Source organism: Protopterus annectens, chromosome 9.part0 (genome assembly GCF_019279795.1).
Source record: "Protopterus annectens isolate FY-2018-M chromosome 9.part0, PAN1.0, whole genome shotgun sequence".
Taxonomy (NCBI): Eukaryota; Metazoa; Chordata; order Ceratodontiformes; family Protopteridae; genus Protopterus; species Protopterus annectens.
The window spans coordinates 637,293,459-637,320,505 of record NC_056743.1 but is presented as its reverse complement, the minus strand read 5'-3'; the positions used below and the strand labels follow the sequence as shown (position 1 = coordinate 637,320,505).

Genomic DNA, 27,047 nt, shown 5'->3' with positions numbered 1-27,047 from the left:
CTTGTGTTGACATTTTGAAGAAGCTCACTGGATTCGTTACTCAGGATCTTCCCTTTACAAACTCTGTTACCACTAGTGCTAGCTTCCCAAAAGCTGCAGCAATTACTATCCTGCCACCAGAATAAAATACAGTACATCTAAGATGACCTACACACCTGAACAAAACTAGTTGCAGCTGTTTTAACTTATGGTGAAAGAACAGCAAAATGCAGCATATGATAACCCAAAACAACTTTAAAACACTATAAAAGATGACTGTAAGTGAAAAGAAAAATGGAAAAAAGCAGCAATGAATGACAAGAAAATCCCATTCACAGTAATGAACAGTAAGATAACTTAGGTGCAGTTGATCAAATGTTCTTTCTTGCTTTTCTGATGTAAAAGGAGTCAAAATACCATTTCCTTAGTTCTCAGCAGCCTTAGAATGAAAGCAGCAATGGCGAGAAGCTCTGCACAGTATATAACAAACTGCAGAAGTGAAAACCTGTAAAAACTGTAGCTTTAACCAGTAGTGCTAGCTTCCCAGAAACTGCAACCCTGCACAGTATGAAAAAAAGTATGAATGCAGCAAATGCCTACACACCCGCAACACATACATGTACCAACATATATTATCTTTTTAAAATGTATAATGGAGTTGTCAGTTAGCATGTGTCTAATGTTGTCCTTTGTCAACTGATTCAACAACTCTGAACCAATTCAGATCTGGTCTCAGCACTTCCAAACATGGATCCAGGGCTGTGACTACTCCCCCCCCATAATTCATCTCTGCTTCTCCTTGAATACCTCAGATCTTGTTTGCTGCATGAACTGAATGGTTGTGAGATTCAAGGGGCTCTGATCTCCACTTTTCATCGACAATTCAGCAAAATTACTTCTTTTTTCTGTATATTCAGTATTAGCATAACTTTCTGTATATTTCTCTACCCTATAGCTAAACTTTTTTTTTTTTTTTTTTTTAATAGTTGAATTTTTATGCCTTGGCGATTAGGCCCTTTTGGGTTCAATCCTTGTATTATTGTATTGTTTGGTTAAAAAAAACTTTCTTTGTAACATTTAGTTTTATCTTGTCTGTTCCTTAGAGTATTGTGGTATTGAGGAGTTCTGTTTTTTGTGCAAGTCATTTCAGATAAAAGCTTTAAAAAGTGTTCCAAGTGTGATCACAAAATACCCCATTAAAAAGAAGTCTGTGAAGAGTGTACATCTGTTCATCCCCTTAACTGGGAATCTAAGGTACTGGACAGATTTGGAAAATGGACTTATGCTTCAACAGCTTTTCCCCATAGAGCTCTGTACTACCTGGTTCATGTCGCACACTTCCACAGAGAACTGACCAAGGAGCTCACCAATTCTCTCTCGGAGTTATTTGCCAGCTAATATCCAGAAGAATGTGGAATCCCTGCTGTCTTCCCTCAGTTATATTTACAATGTCTCTGTGTGTCTGCTGTCAAATGCAGCTGATAGAATAGGCAGAGTGGCAGGCACCAGCATTGCCATTCGCTGTCACGTCTGGATGCATTTGTGTGATTTTTGCAGAAGGCTTCAAGATGTCCTTCCTTAGTACCCCTTTTGATAGTTCCCCTCTTTTTGGACAGAAGGTTATGGATGCACTAATCACAAGTGAACAGGTTTGTAAGACACTGCATGCCATGGGAATCCACTTATCCACTCCTCAAGGGACCTTTACAAGGAATTAGCAGGGAGGAAAGAAGATATGATTCCTACAATCTCAGGGTTTTAACCAAGGTGCTTCTGCTGACAAACCCTCTCATGGGGAGATGGGCACTGTTTCAATGGACTTTACCCTATGGGTAGAAGTTGTCACAAAATCAAGGATTTCATGGGTCCTTTTCTAAGAAATCCTTCCTGTACTCTTGAAAGGTTGACCAACTGATGCAGTGTGGCGGCAGTCAGTGGACGCTTATCCTTGCACCATCAAAACTGGGAGTCAATCACTACAGACTCATGGGTGGTGCGGATAATTGCCCAGGATACATAATTCTCTTCCTTTACTCCCCAAACCAAGAAAAACATTTTTCTGATGCCACCCTAACAAATGGAATCTACTAAAGCAGAAGTCAAAAAAGTTGCTAGAAAAACAATGCATCCAATAAGTCCCAGCAGATTAGATAGGATCTGGAGTCTACTCCAGGTTCTTTTTAGTTTCAGAAAGTACAGGGGACCTAAGGCCATTTTTGGATCCCAGTTATTTAATTCAGTTTGTGAAGCAGACAAAATTCTGGATTGTCACAGTTCAGTCCATCCTACCGCTACTCAGGAAGTACAACTGGATGTGCTCAGTAGATCTCCAGGATGCTTATCATGTAAAGATAAACAAACAATCAAGGAGTGCTAGTCATTATTAATTCAGAGCTCTGCCCTTTGGTCTCACCACAGCTCCCCGGATGTTCACCAAATGCATGGCAGTAGTCACAGCCTATCTCAGGCTGCAAGGATTCTAGATTTTTCTGTAAATGGACAGCTGGCTCCAAATCGCTTCGACCAAGAATCTACTCATCCAGAGGAGGGGCACTTTACTCCAGTTACTTCACAGATTGGGTGTAACAGTCAGCATTCTAAAAAGGTAATTAAATCCCAGTCACTCACTAGAATTCATAAGATGCCACCTAGCCACATGAAACCAAATATCTGCCTTACCATATTCCAGGATTCATTCTCTTCAAAAAGTAGAAAATCAGGTATTATCACATTCCTCTCCACCAGCAAGGTTGAATCTAAAATTACGAAGTCTTATGGCATTAACGAACATTCTGGTTCCCTTCTCTCATTTCCACATAAGAGTCCTTCAGTGGACTCTATCAGTTCAATGGTCACAGTTACATCATCCACTGAGCACACCAATCAGACTAACTCCACTATGCAGAACTCCTGTCAGGTGGTGTGCATCTTCCCCAGCATTATTCATGGGTCATCCATTTTGGCTTTCTCCTCCGACGTCTGTGGTCACCACTAACTCTTCCCTTTTAGGGTGGGGGTGGTATTATGAAGGGAAGACTGTTCAAGGTACCTCAGGCCAACCTTCACATCAACATTCTGGAGATGGTTGCAGTCTATTAGCACTGCAGACATTTCAAGCCTCTGTGCCAGATATGGTGGGATCTCCATTCAGACGGACAATATGTCAGTAGTTTGGTACAACAACAAACAGGGTGGAACCAGAGCCTATCCTCTATGTCAGGAAGCCATGAGGGTTTGGCAGTGGGCAATGTCTTCCTATTGTTTTCTTGTAGCAGTGCACATCCCCTGGACTTCCAAAGTGCTAGCAGACAAGCTAAGCAGGAATATTCTTCTGCCTCATGATTGGTCCCTCAATCAGTAAGTGGGGCCAACCTTGCTGTGATCTGTTCTCATTTTACCTCATCAAGTGCAGTAGTTACTTTGCCCTCATCAGACCTCTCAACCATACCAAATTCATTGGTATTTACCGGTTTTGAGGGCAAAGTATTGGGGTGCCAAGAATTTCCTTGTGGCCCCCTTAATTTCTGAATTTCCTGGTCTTTTTTTTTTTTTTGTATTAGCAGTTTACCACTTTAAATTTATGGCTGATGTTGCCACGAATCACCAGCCTACAGGCGTGTGCGTGATGACATCAGCTACTGCCTGTTGGACTGGAGGGAAATAGGAAATATAAAAAGCAGTGGCGGCAGCCGGCAGATGTACATACATTTTAGTCTGCCCAGCCTCCAAGTAAGAAAGAAAACTTAACTAACAGTGTAATTTATTTAAGTCCATTTCAGTTTATCTGCTCATATGTTTCTTTTACTGCTAGGCAAGTGTGCAAGTTTTTTTCGCCATTTCAGTTGGTAATGTATCTGCTCATTAAGTAGGGGGAAGTGTGGGTGTGTGTACCATTTCAGTTTATCTGTGCAAGTTCTGCCATTTCTGCTTAACTGTGCAGGTTTCCGAGCTGGAAAGCTTTCAGTTTAACTGTGCATTGTGTGCCTCTGCATAACTTTGTGTGCCGTTTCTACTTAACTGTGCTCCGGATTGAATTTGTAAGTCTGTAGCAGCTGTATTTCTTTATTTTAAAGGCTGCTGAGCTGGGAAGTTTGCTGTTGGTCCATTTCTCTGCAAGTTCTGCCATTATCTGCTTTCAGTTAATCTCTACAAGTTCTGCCATTTCTGCTTAACTGTGCAGGTTCCCAAGCTGGAGGGCTTTCACTTTAACTGTGCAAGCTCAGGAAAGTTTGCCTTTACAGTTTTATCTGCTTTCAGTTTAACTGTGCATTGTGTGCAAGTTAGTTGCTGTTTCAGTCTTCTCCACATTTCTTTATGCTGCTGAGCTGGCCATTTGGAAAGGGGTGTGAGCTGGAGCCTGGAAAGTTGGCCGTTGCATTTTCATTGTAAAGGATGTGAGCTGGAGCCTGATTTCCATAACCACACTAGCTTTTTGGCCTGTTCCTGTTAAAATTTGTGGTTTTCTAGCAAATTAGTGAGAATGAGAACTGAATTCACTAATGATAGGAAGACAGAAACTTAAATGGCTATCTTTCAGGAAACACATGGTAACACAAAACATTTTATTCTAGCAAGTAGCAACTTTTCTAAGATTGTGCAAGCAATATTTAAAATGTCTCCCTGGTTATGAACCTTTGTCCCCCCCCCACACCCCCACCCCAATAAATGCTTTTTCCTGATTTCTTAATCTTAATTGTGCTGCATAGTTCCTCAGGGAGAGAGAAGTTTAGTGCTGCTTATGCAAAGTCTGTTTGTGTTAGTAGCACAATGGGTAGAATGCTTGCTTTTGATGCAGAAGGCTGTGGGTTCTACTCCCACAGTTCGTAGATGGATTGCTGATACTGTATTGTGTTGTACTTTTAAACTGGGTGGCTGCTGCAGTCCTGAGAATGTCCTCTTTAGCAGAGATACCTAGTAACTATGAACCTGTTCAGTTTGCCATCAATTCCCTTTTGCAGTATTAGCTTATTTTGAATGTAACAAGCAATTTATCCCTCAAGAGCAACAGGCACTTTATTTGTGGACGAAACAATAAAATATAAAGTTGTTTGCTAGCGACAACCTCTTCATTAGTTGCAGATCTCTTAATAATATGGAATTATTTAGATGACTTTTACTTCTGCAGTGATTGTGCATATTTACTGATACTGGTGGATTGTAGAAGTTTAAGTAGACTTTTATTCTGAATTGAGCAGTTTTGTCATTATTGGTTCATGCATTTTGTTTTATTGCTTGCTGGAAAAATGTTAAAAACAATACATTTAAAATGCACTCTAACAAGTGTGCTGTATTATACAAGGAATATAGTTTAATACAGTCGAGAAGGTGTATCAAAGAAAACATGTAAGTTTCATGTGCAAGGGGCCTATGATTTGAAAACAACCCAGATGTAATCTTTATCTGGCACTGACCAGATGCATTTTCTTTGAATGTGGATTTCAATGCTGTTTCAATGAATATGAGTTTCAAGGAGAGAGAAGCTTCAGTGCTAAGTCTGTTTTCACTGTGAGACTGTATTGCTTTGTTTAGCAGATGTCTATCAGTATCTGTGCTATAAAATGTAAAAATAAAAGTTTTAAGTGATATCCAAATAATCATTGTAGAAGTAAAGCAGTATTCACATTACAGTGTTTATGGCAAATGGGGCAAAATAGCCAAGTAATGGGACATTGGAATGGCTTCAGGGGGACTCTGTCTGGGGCCATATTTTGATTGTCTGTTTTTCAGTTTGTGTTTGAAAGTCAGTATCGCACAATTCCATTGGAGTGGGTGGGGTTACATAATTATGTATGCAAATTTTATGTTAATCAGAATACAGATCTGTACCTATTTTTCATGGACCTTTGTCCAGATTTTTGATGTTTCCAGGTTGAGAGGTATGGCCCTCATCCCTCCTCAGGGTCAGTCACTGAGGGCCACTCTGGTCTCACAATATGCCCCTCCCCCCATTTTTGTTGATCTCAAAGTTCATTCAGAAAGCCAAGAGGTTCAAGGCAAAAGTAATCCTTATTGTTTCTTATTGGTCTGGACAGGTTTGGTTCCCATTTCTTCCACCTCATTTCTCATGTTCTCCCTAAACACAGGCTCACCGCCTAGATCTCCTATCTCACTATATGTTTATACTCTCCCAGATCTAGACACCCTGAATCTGACTGCTTGTTTAGTAAAATTTTAACAATGGCCAGAGATGCCAGGTTTTCTGAAGGAGTAGTTCACATTCTGACCGTCTCTCAAAAATCTAGCAACTGGAAGGTTTACCAAAGTAAATGGAAAATATTTTTATTTTGGGCTTTAGAAAAATGATTGGATCCTTTCTCTGCCCCTCTCCCTTCCATTTTAATTTTTTTCAGAATTGTTTCATAAAGGTTCTAGTTACTCCACCATAAAAGTCCAGTTAGTAGCAATTTCAGTTTTTCACACTGGCCATAATCAGATACCCATAGCCTTGCTGAATGTTTCTAAAGATTTCCTCAAAGGAACTTTTTTTCTCACACCTCCTATCAGAGATCTAGTTCCACCTTCCGACATTACAGGAATGTTGCAGGCTCTTATGCAATTCCCTTTTGAGCCACCAGTCTCCGCAGACCATAAATAATTAACATGGAAAACAATCTTCTTAGTGGCAGTTACTTCAACCAAGAGAATCTCAGAATTACAGGCTTTTTCTTGCAAACCTCCTTATTTGATATTCCATAAGAGTATAAACCTGAATATTTTCTTTATTCCTAAGGTGGCATCTGAATCTAACATCTGTCAGTCCATAAATCTTTCGCTTTTCTTACCAAAGTTTTCTAACAAAGGAGAATATACACTACATTTGGTTGATGTACATATATAACATAGATTTTATTTCCACAGGACAAAAGACTTCATTGTTTATTGAGTTGTTTATTGCCTTTTCCAAAGTCAGATTGGGTTGTGATGTTTTCAAGGTCACCCTTTTCTAGATGGATTTCTGACTTCATTTTATTTGTTTCATAGCAAGCTGGATTTACCATTATCTAAAAAAAAAAAAAACAAACAAAAAACTGCTAATTCAGCAAGATCAGTGGCAACTTCCAGAGTCTTTCAACAAAATCTTCACATTGATGAGATTTATGCAGCTGCAATATGGTCAGTTGTTCACAGCTTTGTGTCTCATCATACACTGGATGTACAATCCAGATCACGCACCTCTTTTGGCTCAGATGTGCTCAGGAATGTCCTTTCTTGATGCCTCCCAGGAAAGGGGAAGCTAGGGAATCTGTCCCATCTGTTGAATCAGATGAAAAAAGACAACACTGGAGATGAAAGTTAATGTACTCACCATAACAATAGATCTATGTTGTCCTATTTTAATCTGGTTCAGCACCCTTCCCCCTTCCAAATTGTCACCTGTTGTACTTCAAAGAATGGGTGGTACTCTAGGAGTCTTGCAGACATCAACCTCAGCTGGTTGCCTCTTCCTCCTATATTAAATGCCTTTATGCTAGGCTAAGTACACACATAGTTTTCAATACATATCATATAGGTTAGTGGGCAAACTTAATATGAGGTATTCAAGGAGAAGCAGATAAGGATTATGGGTAGAGGAGGAGTCAGAACCCTGGATCCACACATTTGGAAGTGCCGAGACTGGATCCAAGACCCATCTGTTGAACCAGATGAAAATAGGGCAATACAGATCTGTCATTATGGTGGCTACATAACTTTCATTTTGTGATCTTTCATCTGTGCATTTGCATGTTAGGCAAGCAGTAAAATCAAAATAAGAAAAGACGGAATCTATAGGCAAATGTATGAACTATAATAATTATGTGTAAATATTTGTGTAAAGATAATGAATGTATTTTTAGTTTTTATTGAAATATCTTAGCCTGACTGCTAGTTGTATTTCAGTTAATGTTTTCCTTTTAATGAATTTGATGCTGCTTAACACAACATTAAAAAGAGTAATTGTATGCACTGCAGAGACTATATTAATTTATATATTGTTTGTGTTTTACATGAAAATATCCCTGGACTGAGACTGAAATTGGTCAGATTTGATCAGTGCTCTACCCTTTTAAACAAATTCAAATAAATAAATATGCAGAATGCATTACGTGCAGCCTGAACTATACACTGCTTTACATGTTGTTTGACAAGAAGACAAACTTTGTCAGATAAAATGCGTACAGTTAACAATAAGGATTCTTATAAAATAAGCTGTAAAAGACCCAAGACATATTACACAGCCGTTGCTGCTGCTTCAGTCTGAGGAAAATGCATGATTTCAAGTGAAGGTAACTTTTATATGCAGTTTATCTAAATCCTTTCTTTGCTTTTCAGATAAAATTAATTAATAATCAATTGGATGTTATTCTAACATTATTTTTTGTCTTTTATTGCAAAAGTATTATCTTATTTTTGTAGATCAAAAACACCAAAAATCAGGAGAAAACCAGGTCTTTAGCGTAGAATGATTTAATTCACTATTCGTCAAAGGTATTTCTGATGAAGTCGCCTTTGACAAATATTGAATTAAATAATTTTACACTAAATACCTGGTTTTCTCCTGGTTTTTGGAGTTTTTGATCTACATTTTTGTTTGGTATACACTGCTGTTGTTCCTGCTGCCTTTTGTTTTTCTTAATTTTATTTTTGTTTGTACCTTTTAATGCTCTTATAGATGCTTGTACATGGTTCATTCTAACCCAGTGTTACTATATACATGCTAGTTAGCTGCTCCCATTCAGATCGTACATGCAGATCTCAGCCAGCCTTGAGGTACAACAATGTTTAGTTATACACATATTTTATTTGAAAAATGCTTTTACTGTTATTTGTACCACAGATGACAGAAATGAACTGAAAATGTCTCCAGCACCTCTTTAAGCCCCTGTAGATAAGTCATGAGGTAGTTGTGTTTTATCATCTGGATTTGAGAAATGACACTGAGCAAGCTCATACAGATGGACACTGAGAATTATAGGGTATCATTAGGCTGGGCTTGAGGAACTCGACTATACCAGACTTATTTGACATATAGGGATATAATTTACAGTTAGGGTCACACTCGGTAGGCTTTGGATTTTGAGTTTGTAATGGGCTGCACTGACCCCTGTTACAGTTGTAATTCTGATGTATATGACTGGTCTAGTTCAGTACTTAATCTGGGCAAGGTCATGACAGGACATGTAAAACACAAATGGTAAAGTCAAGTAAGAACAGACACTTGTTTGTCCATCTCAGGATCATTATTAAACTCTCTGTCTCTCTTATTTTGTAGATGCTCAAAATCCATGCACCAAGTTCCTCCTGTGTTGTCTTAAATGCTGCTTCTGGTGCTTAGAAAAATTTATCAAATTCCTTAATCGAAATGCCTACATCATGGTAATATTTGTTCATCTGTTTCAAATACAGTATGTTTGCATGTTTGCCATTAGCTGAATATAAAGTTCCTGCAGATAGAATATGCTGTCTGTCAGTTTCACTGTTGTTCATGATACTAAAAATAAGTTTTTATTTTACAATATATAAATTACAGAAATGTATTTTCCATTTCTTTGCAGTTCTGTTAACATCCTTGATGATTTATATATATATTTAAATAATGAGCATCTCAAATGATTAGTACGGCAAAGTATGTAAGCCTTGTCATTTTTTCAGTAGTCTGTGGAAAAATATACAAAAGTGAAAGTAGTCCTGAAGAATCCACGTGTTAAAATTAGGGTGGCATGAAAATGAGAGAAGCAATCCTTGGATGCTGGAGTTTATCTCAAATTGCTTTTAAATTTATAGGCTTGCTAAGTATTTATTTATTTATTCATTCATATTTGTTTACTGGGGTAGTGCACTGATCGATAGTGACCAATTTCAGGCTCATCCAGGGTGAAATACAAAACATTTCACAAGCAAAATACAGAAATGTAAGCAATAACTGAACAGTTTGGACTAATGACATAAAAAAACTGTGTATTTACATTCCAGTGAATAAGCACAGTGCAATGTAATTTAATGTATTATCTGTGCATTGTGTATAGATGGTTCCCATTCAGAAGCTTGAAACATCATAAGCCTGAAAATCAAAATCCTGAAACCAAAAGCCTGAAAATTCAGAATCCTGAAAACTCAAAATCCTGAAAGCCCAAAATCCTGAAAGACCAAAATCCTGAAACTCAAAATCCTGAAAACACAAAATAGACATACTGATGTCATTGTGGCTTTGCTATTGTTAGCCCTGTGGTGTTAGGTCATGCGTTGGGGTCAGGTAAGTGTGCGGTTGGTTTTATTTTAGGGTTAGGGGCGGTTTAAGTGAGTTAGGGTTAGGGCGCAGGTTAGGCATGTATGCAATAGTGACAAATATTGGGGTTAGGCGGTTTAAGTGAGTTAGGTTTAGGGCGGGTCAGGTGAGTGTGCGATAGTGACGGACCTTAGGGTTAGGGTTAGGGTCAGGGTCAGTTGGTAGATATTAGTGTCTTTATAGTGACATATTAGCATTATTTGTGTTTTCAGGATTTTGAGTTTCAGGATTTTGGTCTTTCAGGATTTTGGGCTTTCAGGATTTTGAGTTTTCAGGATTCTGAATTTTCAGGCTTTTGGTTTCAGGATTTTGATTTTCAGGCTTATGATGTTTCAGGCTTCTGAATGGGAACCGTATAGATATGTGTACTTGTATTTGTGTGTGTGTTCTGCAATAATGATGGCTGCTGGACAATAGGGAAGAAAAGGCAAACTTTTAATGGTCACAAAAATGTGAAACAGCAACACAGATTAATATCAGAAACTGAAGTTGGAGTAGTCCAGCCAGACAGTAGTTAGCTTAAACTTTGACCATTATAAGTCTACCAAAGTCAGAAAAAGCATTCAGTAGTCCATCTAATTCTAACGAGCATGTCTAGTCACTTTAGGCAGATTATACTGCATTATACCTCATTGACGCAATCCATTGTGTTGAATACAGTGCTGCATCATGCGGCTATTAAATAGGACAGCTGAAAAAAACTTGAAAAGGTAATCCTTTCTTTTTAATAAAAATTGTAAGACTGGAAAAGTTGAACAATTTCAAATGACTTCAGTCTGTTATAGCTTATGCACATATATAAAAATATTTGGATATCTGTACATAACTTATTGAATTGTGGTATACTGAATGTTATAATACTGCAAGCAAAATTCTGAAAAGCAAGTTTTGGATCGAAGGAGAGTTGTTATAGTTTAATTTTTCTAGTAAATTAAATTGAATACACCTTGTTGAATGATGTTGCAATTAACTGTCCCTAACTCAGAGTATCCATGCATATGTATACTGTGTATATGGATCTATTTTTAAATCTCAGAAAAACATTTGCTGACACTCACACTGTCAATAGCAAAGTGACTGACAGTAAAAAAATGTTCAAAAACAGAGGTTAACTCTAAAAAAGTAAAACCTTAAAAAAAAATCATATAAAGCTTTTTTTTTTGGAAGGAGGAGCATGCTACTGCTGCCGTTTCCCCTCCACGCTTCTCATATATACCAACTCTGAGATCTCACAACAGTGGGAAAAAGCAAGGCTTTCCAAAATCCCACTAGTGAAATGATCACGCTAACTACAGAAAAACATTTAATTTTTTGACAAATTGTGATATTGAGCAAATTAGTCAACAGTTTTACAATCTGATAAAAAAAGGCAATTGACAAAAGTAAGGCATATATATGGAAGCACACAGGTTTTCTAACCTAGAATGCAGTATATATTGGAAACTGAAAAGGTGTCCCTCCATGACCTTAAGTAGATTGGATTGCCTAACAAGTAATGTTTCTGTCTGGCAACTTCCAAATTATTAATTTTGTAAGATGCTGCTGTTTACTGTATGGTAGGACATCACACTCTCATAAAACAAAAGAAAGTATTAAATCAAGATATTAAAAAAAGCTGTATCCCTCCTATCAATGGTTTATTTTCCTTATGAAAAGGTGTAGGGTACAGACCCTTGTGTTAATCTGGGGCAGTTGCAGTTTCAAGACAAAACATGACTACTACATTACTTCTGTTAACTGCCCTCCAAAATGTCTCTGTGAACATTTGTCTCTTACATGTCTAACATGGCTACACTGGAAGTATTTAACCCCAATCTGCTGGCGTATGCTAGAACCAGTGGTATCCCTCTTGCCTGTTGAACCTGTTACTCTCTTCATGGGTTCCCTTGTATCCATATGTAGTGCTGGGAACCAACATTTTATGTAGTTGTGCCCTGATGGCTAGAAAGAAATCATAATTTTTCCCGTTTTCTCAGGATTGTCTCTCTTCTGATCTGTTAACTAGATTCTCATATCCTCAGGCAAAGTGCTCAGTGATTGTTCCTTTATCTTTCAACATTTCAGAAGTAGTAACTTCACATCAACTTACACATCTATTAAAGTAAGAGCTTAATTGTGTAATGAAATCACTGGCATTGTGTTTTCAATATAAACTTCAGAATTAAGCATAAAGCATTCAAAAAGTAAACATTTTACTTCCAGTTAATCAGTGCAGTTATATTATGTGTGAGCAGTGGCGATAAAAGACTTGTTCATTTATTGTCAATTTAGTGCTGGTTATACTCCCGTCCAAATATCTGATTAAAGCTGTCTGAGTATCCCCCCCTGCAGATACTGAGGAAAAAAAGAGGTATAGCTAGGGCGTGGTGAAAGAGACAGCTGCTCTGTACATAAAGTGTTAGGGAGTATGATCTGCAGATGCTGATGTTGACATAGTGGAATAGAAATGAATACTGATACTGTAGTTCGTGCTGAAGCACCTCTTGTGAGGTATTTTAACTATAGCAACCTGTTTGCTATGTTTATAATAAGCGGTCTCCTAGGAACTTTTTTTTTTTTGCTCATTAACTTAAAGTTGAAATGAGTGTGGCACCAGTTCAGGAATCTGCACAGGGTTCCAGATAACCTATGGGCCTTTGATTAAGGGTTACCAGTTCTTTCTGCTGCTTTGCTTTTTCTTATCTCTCCTTGTCACTTTCCTAGCTTTCGCTCTCTGAAGAAAACTGCTGTGCAATATATAGCTTTGTGTATTTACCTTCTTGTGACAGAACTGTCTTGCAGGCCATTCAGATCCAGTGTACAATACCAACATTGTAGCAAACTAAATAATATGTGACTAATGGATATATGGTCCTACCTGATGGCTCCAGTCGTGATGTTCAGGAGCTATGATTTCACATTCTGAACCACTGAGTTACTAGTTGTGCAAAGGGCTACTGATCTTAAAAATGTACAGTCACTACTGTTTTGGATAAAAGCTAACTACCACCACACTCAAATTTGCTTTAGTCTGACTAGCTTTGGAGCAGAATTATAACCAACAGCGCATACATGAGTGTGCATGCTCACATGCCACAAGCATTATCTCTATTACTGCATCTTCACTGTCTTCACTGTAACATACTGTCACTAGTCAGACCAGTCTGGCACATCAGCATTTTTATGGTAGCAGTAGCTGCAAGCAGTCAGTCTTCAAAAGGTGGATGTTAACAGCTGATATGTCAGTTATCCTGATAAATACCCTTAAGCATATTAATAAATCACAATATATTTTTTAAATGGAATTATCTAAATGAAATAATAACATTAGGCAATACAGTAGAAAATTAAATATACAAGTTGGTACAAGGTTGAACAAAAAATATAAAGTAAAAGCATTGAACAGACCAATATAAAGAAAAAAACTGCTAGTGTTGATCTACTGTATTTTATCTACCACTCACCTGAATGTCCAAATAGTTGCAGAGAACTCATGCTCAATATTTTTTCAGTTTGAGCTTTGTCTCAGCAGTGTAGCTCTTTGCACACACACTAGAAGGCAAGCACAGACTAACTGAATTTTTAAAAAATGCTCTTTGAGTGTGGACAAATTTCAGTATGGAGGTCACAAAAATAATGCAGCAGTAGAAACCATTTAGTTGGCATTGTCCATTAGATTAACCTGCCCTCACATACAGAGTCTGTGACACTTAGGTGCAGATATCCTGCTTTAGCTTTAGAAAAAAAACACAGTCTACATGAGGTAACATATCCTTTGACAGGAAGTAACATTTTAAAGTGCACTGAGCTCTGCAAATGTGTGCAAATCTGAAAACTGTTTTTATTAACCCCTTTGCTGCACTTCCTCTGAAAGTAATGATGCGTGTTATACAGTTTACATTCTTTCTCATGTAAGTTTTCTTTTGCATTTTATTTTGTAAAGATCTCTGGCATTTTTCTTAATCTAGGGCAGTTTAGTTTACCTCTTCAAATTTTCTGTTTTGAAAATTAGCAACATTTTCCTTAGTTCATTATAACTTTTCCACAGCTATCCTCAGTGTTGTGGTTAATTGATGTTTCTACTAAACATGTTGTTATTTTCACAAAATGAGTCAAGAAATGTGTTATACATGCACCTTATATCTAGGTACCATGTGTGTAACATGCATAATAATCTCCTTTTCAGATTGCAATATATGGTAAAAACTTCTGCGTTTCTGCCATGAATGCTTTCAAACTACTGATGAGAAATATTGTCAGGTAAGTCTGTTATATTTTTTGTCACTTCTACTTCTGTAATTTCCTTAGTGCTCCCCATAGAACAGTAGATTCTTTCATTTTAATTATTACATATTTATCTTAATCATGTGTTATTTTTATTTCACTTCCACTATGCTACATTCTTAGAATTTACTATTTTATCTTACTAACACACTGGTTTTACCAGTCAACCCACTGTTCTTTCTTTGAGGGTTTACCTAATGCTTCTGTGGTGAACGCTCTAAATAGCAGTAATGGTTTGCAGTGATGGTAAATGTTTCAGAGAATTACCCATCAGATTGCCTGTGATAGCTACTTGTAGCATGCCAGCAAAACTTGTCTTCATAGATTGGTGTTAGGAATGTGCAAACCATCACAGTAACTTTTAGTTAAGAAGACGCATAGGTTTATGTAGAGACAAGTGGGAGAAAAACATTAGCTTTTCTGGAAAAAATAAAAATATGACAGTGCTGATGTTCAGAGCAGGGTTTCAGTACAGGTTAGAGCAAAAATCTACTATAAGCACCCAAGTCCCAGGTTCTTGAATACCTCTGTCTGACAGCTCATGGACTTGAGTCTTGTAGGTGGCATGACCATCTACTCATGCTTAAACTCGACTGTGTGCTCGGGTAAGGTATGGCACCTCTGGGGAGGGAGTGGTGTTACAGAATCTCACCCAAACACAGCAGCCAAATTCGAACAAGGTTAGTGCAGGAGTTGTGAGAAGGGAGGACATAGATGTGCAGGTTAGGATTTTTGGCAGTAATCAAGAGCGGGATTTAAGTTTAGGGTGGTGGGAATTTTAGGTCTAGGGAGAAGGACATGAGTGTTAGGGTTAGGGGATGATTAGGGAGGGAAGTGCTCTCGTTTTGATTAAGGGCCAGGTGAGAGTTTGTGTTAGTGTTGGGCTATGTAGTTCAGTGGGTTAGGTGGTGGGAGGGATTAGGTAATTCACTAGGACTGAGTTAGTAGGACTAAGGGCACTTGCCAATTAAAGTAAGTGGAAGCAAGCAAGTGTTCTACAAGCTACTGGCATGCAAGCATTTGTAATGCACTAAAGAGCAAGGGTGCAGTTAAAAGAAAGCAGTGTATCTGGATTACTATGAGACTGAGCTGTTTTACATAGACACGACTATCCCTTTGTGAATATGAATGCTTCCATAAATTCTCAAGAAATGCAAGAATCTTAATACCCTTTAAGAACTCATTATGTTCCATTAAAAAGGTAAGCAGAATTACAGCACTGGCAGTAAATGCAATACATTCACTGCAGAAAAAAAAGATGCAAATTCAACTTTTGTATTCTTTGCTTTTAATTTTTGGTGTTCAATAAAAGTGATCATTTAATGAAATATTACTGAACATTTGTTTTCAAATTTGAGGCCACTGATAATAAAAATCACAAACTTTAATAGTTGTACAAGCTTTTATATATCTTTGAGAGTAAAAAAGTTGTGAAACTGCATTTCTGATCCTTAGTGCTTAGGATGTTCTTCATCTCACATTGCTGCAGTCCTTACATATGGGTAGTCCGCTGTCCTCGGTCGGCCCGAATACCAAAGTATAAGGCTGACGTCGGTCAAGGCGCTTAGAACTGACATCAGAACGTCAGGGTACAAAAGCGCATGACCGACGTCATATCCTCAGTCTTTTTTGCCGCATGGTCCGATGCAGAAGCAGCATGGCAAGTGCCGTTCGGCGTTCTGAAATTTTTCGAGTTCGGAGTTTCAGACCGAATCAAAGTTGGCTAAGTACCCCGTTGGGGAATATTTTGGTTTTTTCTTGCCTCAGTGTTTTACCGGATGTCAGAAAAAGTGAATAACTGTATTTCTTGTGGGAAACAGATACCGCATAGGGATTATCATTCTTTGTGTATTCCTTGTTTGGGGCCTGAGCACGACGTTGTTGGGTGTCGCTTTTGTGCTAGATTCAATAAGCGCACTATTAAGCGAAGGTTAGATTGTGCTAGGCTGGTCTTTGGGAAGCGGTGCAATTATAATATGCCGTCGGATTCTCCGGCACCCGCTTCTTCGAAGAAGCGCAAAGACAAAGCGGTTAAACCCAGGCAAGAAGAGTCGTCCGTTCCGGACGTCGGTTCTTTAGAGGCGTCAGTGGAACCGGTGGTTCCGACAGCGGCTTCTCTGGAGTCCCAGGGGGAGACTTTGATATTGCAGGATGTGGCCTCTCAGGAGGCAGGTCAGGCTGAAGGGGCTTCACAGGTTACTGTACTCCCCTCCCTTCCTAGGGTGGTTAGGCCCTCTCCTTCTGTTTCCAAGGCTTCTCCCAGAGGCAGGCCAGGTTTAGCTTCTGTTGGGGTCTCTCCTAGTGCAGCAGGATATGTGCCCAAGAAGCACATGCTTAAAATGGCAGAAGATTTGATTACTCTGATTAGAGGTTCTTTGCCCCCTCCTGATAAGAGGCCTAGGGTGGAGCCAGAGTTGGGGAGTTTTGAGCAGGCTTCCGATGTTTCTGAGTCTTCGGCTGAAGACTTGCAGGAGTACTCTCCTTATTCTGATTCTGATGCAGATGATTCGACTCCTCCTGCTTCTCCTCCAGAGGATTTTTCTTTTTCAGAGACTCTTCATTCCATGAGGGAACATTTTAAGTGGGAAGGTCAGGACTTCTCTGATTCCAGGAAAAGGCTTAGGGAATTTTTGCTTTTACCCCAGCATAGGCCCTTGGCTATACCTCCTGTTCTGGATGTGGTGGAAGATGTGTTTGCAGAGGCTTCACTTAATCCTGATTCTCTGCCTCCTGCTCCTGTTAAACCGGATAGGTATTACAGGGTGCCTGAGGCTCATAAATATCTTTATAAGAGTCCTAGGGCGGACCCAGAAACTGTTAGTCAGGGACCTAAGGGTGTCAAGGCCTCTGTTGTAAAGAATCCGGTTCCTCCAGATAAAGAGGCCAGAGCTTTGGATAGATGGGGAAAGAAAGTCTATACATCTTCTACCCTAGCTATGAGGGCTTTGAATTGCCAGTTTTATATGTTGAAATATCAAAACTATCTCCTTTCTCAATTGAAGTCTAAGGTGGATGCTCTGGCGGAAGGCATTGAGTGTAAAGAATTACAAGATTTGGTGCATGTTTCAGAGCAGGTGGGTAAGCATTCTTTACAATGTGGTTTTGATGCTGTACAGGCCTCGTCTAGAGTGGCTGCCACTGGTTCAGTTCTTCGCAGGCACGCATGGCTGAGGGATCAGAATTTATCTGACCATGTTAAGACAAGGATTTTGGATGCTCCTTTACAGTCTGATGTGTTGTTTGGTTCACCTGTGGAGTCAGTCTTGAAGAAAATGGAAGACAAGGCTAAGTCCATGCAGGCTGTTAAAGATTTTTTGCAAGTGCAGCCTCCAAAGTTTAGTAGGAATTGGCCTGCTAAGGGGTGGGACGTATCCTTCTTATGATTCTCAGTCTAGGGGTGGATCTAGACGTGGTAGGGGCAGAGCTCAGAGTTCTTTCAGACCTAGAACAGGGAGTTCACCTGCACAATCTTCGGGTGAGGGCAGGGGCCAGTCTCGTAAACAGGCCCAATGACCTACCTTTTCAGCTGCCAGATCCTTCTTGCCTGGCAGCTCCTTTGGGAGGAAGGTTGGCACTCTTCAAGGAAAATTGGAATTTGATTACCCAAGACAAATGAGTATTGGATATCATACACCGAGGTTACAAGTTTTATTTCCATACCTTGCCTCCTTTCAAAGGCATGCCGGACGTTCCTCCTCAGCAAAGACTAGAGGCTCACAAACAAATTTCTCTGCTACTTCAAATAAGGGCCATACAACCAGTCCCTCTGCCAGAAGTGGGCCTAGGATTTTATTCTCGCCTGTTCCTAGTACCAAAGAAAGGGAACACGTGGAGACCAATCTTGGATTTATCTATCCTCAACACATATCTGGACATTCCCAAGTTCAAAATGTTGACGTTACAACAGCTTTTACCTCTGCTGGGCAAAGATCACTGGATGGTGACTCTGGATCTCAAGGAGGCTTACCTTCATGTTCCTATCAGGCTCAGTTGCAGAAAGTATCTGCGTTTTCGGACTGGGACTTCTCATTATCAGTTCTCTGCATTGCCCTTTGGCTTATCTACTGCGCCCAGAGTGTTCACGAAGGTTCTGGCTCCAGTGATAGCTTTCTTCAGGCTAAGAGGAATACAGATCTATCCTTATTTGGACGATTCTGGCCCAAGGAAAGGACGAACTTCTTCATCATTTACAGTATGTGATAGCAGTGCTAAGATGCCTGGGGTATTCTGTGAACGAAATAAAGTCCAGTCTAGTACCCTCTCAGGACATGTGCTTTCTGGGTGTGAGACTGAATACAGCATCCCAGATGGCCTTTTTGACCCCGGACAAACAAAAGAATCTTTCGCTTTACTTCCATCAATTGTCTCATCAGTCCAGGCTGACTGCAAGGACAGTCCTTCAAGCCTTGGGGTTCATGGCATCTTGTATTCTGGTACTTCCCAATGCCAAACTGCATATGAGGAAGCTGCAATGGTATCTCAAAAATGTATGGACACAGCACTGCCAACATATGGACACTGTCATTCAGATAATACCTTGCATTCAAAAGGAATTTTTGTGGTGGGCTCAGGAATGTCACCTAAACAAGGGACTCTCTGTGACCCGGCCAGAGGCGAGTCAGATTCTAACGACAGATGCCTCAGACAAAGCTTGGGGAGCTCATCTAAATGGAAAGTGGGTACAAGACAAGTGGCCTGCCAGACTTCAACATCTGCATATCAACTTGAAGGAGATGTTAGCAGTCCAATTTGCATTAATAGCTTTCAAAGATTTACTTCTTCCAGGGCAGGTGCTGGTTCTAACAGACAACACAACTGTCATGTGGTACATCAACAAGCAAGGGGGAACGCATTCTTATCCTCTATGCAGACAAGCAATGATTTTGTGGGAGACTGCTCTCAGTTTACAGCTAAATCTTCAGGCAAGGTTTCTGCCGGGAGCACAGAACTCCTTAGCAGATGTGTTGAGCAGACAAATTATGGATCCCCACGAGTGGAAATTGGATCCTCATGTATTTCAGAAATTGACAGTGTTATGGGGAACTCCAGACATAGATCTGTTCGCTTCTCCACTAAACTACCAGCTGCCAAAGTTTTGCACAAAAAGGTTTCATCCCACAGCTTGGAAAGTGGATGCTCTCTCATTCAATTGGAGCAATCTTCATGTGTATGCCTTTCCACCTCTGCCTCTCCTCCCAAAGGTACTCCTGAAGGTCAGACAGGACAAGCCAAAGATGATTTTAATAGCTCCAGATTGGCCTCGACAGCACTGGTACCCATTACTGAGAAGTCTGGTACGGGAGCCTCCATGGCCTTTGCCTTCGATTCCACACCTGCTGTCTCAGGAGAACAGTCAATTACTCAATGTCAAACTTCACTCTCTACATCTAACAGCCTGGCATATTCTGTTTTAAACCCTGGAGGGTCTCAGCTTCCACAGCAAGTTTTGAATGTTATTTTGGAGGCCAGAAGGCCTAGTACAAGGAAAGTGTACGCAGATAAATGGAGGAGGTTTTTATTTTGGAGTACAGCAAAAGAATTTGATGTTTCTAAGCCTAATTTAAGTGTGGCTCTTCAATATCTTACTGAGTTACTGGACAAAGGTTTGTCCTTCTCCTCTATTAAGGTTCATGCTGCAGCAATTTCTGCTCACTATGACTGTGACCCACCATTGTTTTCTCATCCTTTGTTTAAGCAATTCCTTAGAGGGGCAAAGAATATAAGACCCCCACGTAGAGCTCCTACTCCTGCTTGGGATCTCAATTTTGTGTTGGAGAAACTCACTCTACAACCTTTTGAGCCTGCAGCTACTGCCGAGTTGAAATATTTTTCATGGAAGACTGCTTTTTTGTTGGCCATTACCTCTGCGAGAAGGGTTTCTGAATTACAGGCCCTTATGGCAGTTGAGCCTTTCTTAATTTTCCATAAGGGTAGGGTATCTTTGCGTACTAATCCTTCCTTTATGCCTAAAGTGGTTTCTAGTGTGGCTTTAAACCAGACTATTCATTTGCCTACTTTTTATGCAAACCCCCAAAATAAAGGGGAAAAGATTTTGCACACTTTGGATATACACAGGCAGTTGCGATATTATTTGAGCAGAACTAAAGGGTTCAGGCAGTCTCAGCAGTTATTTGTTTCATTTGCTTTGGGTTCTCAGGGCAAGCCTGTTTCAAAACAAACTATTTCTAAGTGGATTGGGTTTTGTATTGCTTTCTGTTATTCCCATCATGGTAAGGAGATTCCAGCTGGGATTAGGCCTCATTCCACTAGGGCTACTGCCACTTCTACAGCTTTTTAAGGGGTGGCAACTAAAGATATTTTGGAGGCAGCTACTTGGAGTTCAGTGCATACTTTCTCTAAGCATTACCACCTTCCACTTTACTCTAAATCTAGGGCTGGTTTTGCCACTGCAATTTTACAGGGCATTTTGGCAGCTCCTAATGCTTTATAGTTTTGCCATCCTCCCTTACCTCTGCTTTGGGATTCTACCCATATGTAAGGACTGCAGCAATGTGAGATGAAGAACATAGTACAGTTTTGTACCTACCATAAATGTAGATGTTCGAAGATCTACATTGCTGCAGTCCAATCCCTCCCTCCTTCCCCTCTATAGTTAGAGGCGGTTGTGTGGTTTGGGTTGTGAATATTGTAAATATTGTAAATATTGTAAATAGGATTAGTGCAGGGGTGGTTGGTTGGTTTTTTGCTGTCTTTTGGTTTTGGCCTTTCTTTTTAGGGCCTTCTGACATCTGGGGCAAGAAAAGACTGAGGATATGACGTCGGTCATGCGCTTTTGTACCCTGACGTTCTGATGTCAGTTCTAAGCGCCTTGACCGACGTCAGCCTTATACTTTGGTATTCGGGCCGACCGAGGACAGTGGACTACCCATATGTAAGGACTGCAGCAATGTAGATATTCGAACATCTACATTTATGGTAGGTACAAAACTGTACTTTTCGAACTTTCTAATGTGGAATGGTACCTCTCAAAATCTGGAACAGCTTAATGTTAACATTATCCAAGAAGTTCACTGCATTGCTAAACCATGTTTGTTGTTTTACACACAGGAAAACATGTTAATGAAATAGTATGAGTCAGCAACATTTTGCTTGCATTTTTTTTCCATCCAATTTACAACTCTGCATGTGTGACAAATCTTGTATACAGTGAAATATGGATTTTTTTCCTGAACTTAATAAACTCTTCTTCAAAACAAAGCACAGTTGAAAAGTGTGTCAAATAGATCTGAAAGGATACTGAAATGAGGACCATGAATATTCTGTACTCATAATCTAATAAGAAAGGTAAACCCAGGGATGGATGTTCATGTTTCACTGTTACAGCCATTACATTGGGGTTATCTGCTTGCAGGTTGCCCTCAGTCGGCCTGATTAAAGTAGTCTTGGGTCCTGCGTTGGTTGCTGTCCCTTCTTCCATGACATCAGGTTGTCAGGGGTATAAAATCAGAAGCCGATGCCATTACATCAGTCTTTCTTGCCGTGCGGTGCCCGAAGCAGAAGCATTTTGCAAGTGCCAGTCAGCCGACTCCTGAAATTTTCTTTTTCGAGTTTCAGAACCGAAGTCTTCAACTAAAGCCAAGTACCCTGTTGGGGAAACTTTTTCTTGCTCCTTATCGACGTCAGTAAAAGTTAATAATTGCATTACTTGTGGAAAGCAAATACCTCATAAAGATTTTCATTCATACTGTATTCCTTGCCTAGGCCCTGACCACGATGTACCTTGTGCTTAATTTAATAAGCGCACTATCAGTCGTCTGTATATTTTCGCCTCTAAATATTTCGGTTCTCGGTTTAATTATCCAGAAATGTCATCGGTTAGCCATCCGACTACTGGGATTCCGAAAAAAAATGCAAAGATAAAGACAGAGACAGGCCGCCAAGGTCCAAAACTGCTGACGACGCTTCTCCTAAGCCAGTCACCAGTTTGCCAGTACTCAATGAGGCGCTTTTGCAGCCCCTGATACCCGCTACTTCTGATTCACAGGCCTCTACTGAGACCCATTCGAAGTCTGGTATGCCGCGAGAAGCTTCAACTATGGAACCCGCGGATGTCTCTACCTTGGATGGGTCCAGAGCCGCTGTGCAGGCACCGTCTTCTGGGGGTGTATTCAGGCCTACGGACTTGCATATTAAATCGACACGTCCTTTATTACTTAGGCCTAAATCTCCATTCATGTCTAAAAATCCAACGCCCAGGCCACATGCTCAGGCCTCTATGCCTAAAAAACAAATGATAAGAATGGCTGAAGATCTAATAACTCTAATCAGGTGTAGTCAACCCCCCCCCCTTCTAAGAGGCTTAGGACTGAGGTGGATTATGAATCTTCTGATCAGGATTCTGTTTTTTCTGACTCTTCTGATGATCTGGATTTGCCCTTACCTACTTATGAGGATTCTGATGCAGAGGACTCTATTCCCTCTGCTTCCCTTCCTGAGGATTTTTCTTTTGGGGAAACCTTACATACTCTAAGGGAGCATTTCCAATGGGAAAGCCAGGATTTTTCTGATTCACAAAAGAGGCTTGGATTTCCTTCTCCTACCTCAGCATAGGTCTTTAGCTATTCCTCCTGTACTAGGCATTGTTGATGATGCTTTCTCTGAATCTAGTTTGGCCCCTGATTCCCTGCCTCCTGCTCCCAGAAAACCTGACAGATACTACAGGGTCCCTGAGTTCCACAAGTTCCTTTTCAAAAATCCTATTGCAGATCCAGAGACTATTTCACAGGGGCCCAAGGGTATTAAGGTTACTACTGCTAAAAATCCTACCTCTTCTGATAGAGACTCCAGGGCGCTGGATAGATGGGGTAAGAAGGTTTACACTTCTGCAACCTTGGCCATTAGGGCTTTAAACTGCCAGTTTCATGTGTTAAAATATCAGCAACATATTATTGGACTGCTTAAACAGAAAATTATGTTAATTCCTGACTGTGTGGAAAATAAAGAATTACAGGATTTAATGCATTCTTCCGAACAAGTTGGAAAACATACTTTGCAATGTGGTTTTGATTCATTAGAGGCCTCTTGCAGGGCTGCTGTTATTGGGTCTGTGCTCAGAAGGCATGCTTGGCTTAAGGAGCAATCTTTGCCTGATCATGTTAAGGCTAAATTGTTGGATGCTCCTTTAAATCAGGACCACCTGTTTGGCAACAAGGCTGAGGAAGTTCTTAAAAAGATGTAAGATAAAGTTAAATCTATACAAACTGTTAAAGATTATTTACAATATCAGCCTCCTAGATTTAGTAGGCACTGGCCATCTAAGAATTGGTCCTTTCCAGCTGCTTCCAGGTCTTCTCAAGCCAAACCCAGACACAGGAAAAACCCCAGGTTTCAGTCCCAGGGGACTCACAGAACTAAGCAGTGGGGGGCCTCCACTTCCAAAATTGTACCTTTATATACTAGAACTCTTGTCTCACACTAAATTGTATCACTTGTAAATTTTTATATCTTAACCAAAAGCCTATTTTAACCTGGTTTCTTGAACTGTACTTACTTGTTGTTCACTTGTAAACTTTGTAATCTATATATATGTATAACCTGGTGTAACTTGTTTACTGTAAACTTTGTAATTTTTAATGTATAACCTAGTGTAACTTGTTACTGGAGCTTTTCTCCCCAGGACTCCATTGAAAACGGGTTTATCTTGGCCCAATGGACTATCCTGGTAAACCAACTGCAAATAAATAAATAAATAAATAAGAAGACTCCCCCTATGGTAAACTGTCTCAGTGACTTTCTTTTAAAATTTCCAAGCACTTATCAACTGACTGCCCCTTTGGGGGGGAAAGATTGCGCTTCATGCAAAGAATTGGGAACTCATTACCCAGGACAAATGGGTTTTAAATATAGTGTCCCAGGGATACAGATTTCACTTCCACATGTTGCCAGCACCAAGTGGGTGGCTGGACTTACCCTCAAATCAGTGGGCAGAGGCCCAAAAACAAGTACTTTCTCTCTTAAGCATGGGGGCTATTCAGCTGGTACCAGAAGAGGAAAAGGGATAACGTTTCTACTCGAGACTTTTCCTGGTACCCAGAAAAGACAATTCATGGCGTCCTATCCTGGACCTGTCTACTCTAAACACCTTTTTGGAGATTCCAAAATTCAAGATGCTGACTCTTCACCTATTACTTTCTATGCTAGGTAAAGATGCCTGGTTGGCTACACTAGATTTAAAAGAAGCGTACCTGCACATCCCAATCAGGGAATCTTGCAGAAGATAACTACGCTTCAAAGCAGGCTACACGCACTATCAGTTCTCTGCACTGCCATTTGGCTTATCTACAGTGCCTAGCTCCAGTTATTGCATTTTGCAGGCAAAGAAATATTAAAATATACCCATACCTGGACGATTGTCTAATTCAGGCAGAAAGTCAGGACATACTTTTGAATCATCTGGCCTTTGTAAAAAGGGCTCTAACTTGTCTGGAGTACACAATAAATGAAAAGAAATCACACCTGGTACCTTGTCAACAAATTATATTCCTGGGAGCAAGCTTGAATACAACTTCCCAGATGGCTTACCTCATGCCACAAAAGCAAATTCATTTGAAAACCTACTTCAAACAAGTGACCACAAAACCCTGCTATCTGCAAGACAAATACTTTGGGGCTCATGGCCTCCTGCATTCTTCTAATTCCATATGCAAGACTGCATATGAGGCAATTACAGTGGTATCTAAAAAGCCTATGGTGTCAACATTCTGAAGACCTAGAAACAATGATTCCTATCATTCCTTGCCTACGCCTAGAGTTCCTTTGGTGGGCAGAGGCCTGCCACCAAAACAAGGGACTACCTTTCACACCACCACCCCCTGCTGCACAAACCCTAACAACAGATGCATCAGACTATGCATGGGGGGGGCTCACCTGGCAGGGAAGTGCATTCAGGGCAAATGGAACTCAAGTCAAATGCACCTGCATATCAATCAAAGAGAAATGTTAGCTGTACAGAATGCTCTGACAGTCTTAAAGGACAATTAATGGTAAAGACGGACAACACCACTGTTATGTGGTACATAAACAAGTGGGGGGGTTCACATTCCTACCCCCTCTTCAGACTACCCTTGGCATTGCGGAGCACAGCCTTGAGCTACCAAGTGCACCTACAAGCTCAATTCCTTCCAGGAAAATTAAATGCACTGGCAGATGGACTAAGCAGAAACCTCATAGATTCATAGGTTTATACTAGGCTATCTGCCCTAAGGCATTTATAAGCCTAGCCCAAAGTTTTGTGGCTTACGCCACCCCTTATGTTAAAAAATACTGTGCCCATTAGTTTGTTGTGCCTCTGTCCAGCAGTGACACAGAGATGATTCCCAGGGTAAACCTACGATCTCCCATCCACCGGTCAAGATTTCTCTTGAACAGAGCCAGCTAGGTGCTCTGCCTCACATGGACTGGGATTCTATTCCACAGCATAGGGAGTCTCTGGGTGACAAATCTATCCCTCCAGCATGTCCTATTTATATCCGTGCTAAGGTTTAAGTCGCTTGCTCTAGTGGATCTGGTAGATTTGGATTTTTTGAGGTGGAGCATGTCCATTAATTCTGGGTTGGACATGGCCTTTTATGTCAGGCACAGGTCACCTCTGAGCAGGCGGTATGCGACTGAACAGAGCTGGAGTTTCTTCAGTCTGGCAGCATATGACAGATTTTGGAGTCCCTTTATCCTTTTGGTGAGGAACTTTTGGGGTCTCTCCAATTGCTGCAGGTGTCGGGTGAGATACATCCCGAATGGGGCATTGTACTCGATCATTGGTCTGATAAGTGAAGAGTACAGGGGAACAATGACCTCACTTGATCTGGATGTGAATCCCTTCATGATCAGGTGGGCAATGTAGAAGGTCTTTCTAACCACTTTAGCAATGTGAGTGTCAAAAGAAAGGCCACTGTCAACCTGGGTCTCCAGGTCCCTGATGACCTCTTCTGTGCTTAATGGATTGCCACCTATATGGTAGCTTGGGGTTACCTTGTTTTTCCCGAAGTGTATGACTATACATTTTTTGGCATTTAACTTCAGGCCATGGCTCTGGCACCAGTTATCAGTTTCCGTGAGACCCCTCTGAAGGATATCTGTGTCCGATGTACTTCCCACTATGGCGCCCAGTTTGCAGTCATCTGCAAACTTTGTCAGCCATAGTCCTCCTATGTTTGCCTGTACTTCTGAGAAGTAGATGCCGAACAACAGGGGGCCAAGGACTGAGGCCCTGTGGGACCCCACTTGTGACCGGCTTGGAGTCTGACATGGCGCCAGTAACTCTAACCCTGTGGGTTCTGTCCTTTAGCCAGTTTGCAACTCATCTTGTGACATATGGGTTTACATTTAAGCTGGTAAGTTTCTCTATAATACCCGAGTGGGGTATTGTGTCGAAAGCTTTTGCAAGGTCAAGGTAGGCTGTATGGACTGCCTTTCCCTCATCAATGGCCTTGGTGACTGTTTCGAAGAAGTCGACCATGTTCAAAAGGCATGATCTGCCCTTGACAAAGCCAAACTGAGTCGGGTCCAATGTCTGCAAGTCCCC

General features: G+C 40.5%; 1 protein-coding gene across 1 annotated transcript in view; it reads left to right on the top strand.

The window, feature by feature from the left end:
* The window catches only part of SLC44A4 (solute carrier family 44 member 4), a 1,277,084-nt gene that overhangs the window by 1,102,766 nt on the left and 147,271 nt on the right, over window positions 1-27,047 (top strand). The window contains exons 18-19 of the mRNA XM_044082136.1: window positions 9,230-9,333; window positions 14,409-14,482. Coding sequence (XP_043938071.1) covers window positions 9,230-9,333; window positions 14,409-14,482 — 178 coding nt within the window. The remainder of the gene's footprint in view (window positions 1-9,229; window positions 9,334-14,408; window positions 14,483-27,047) is intronic.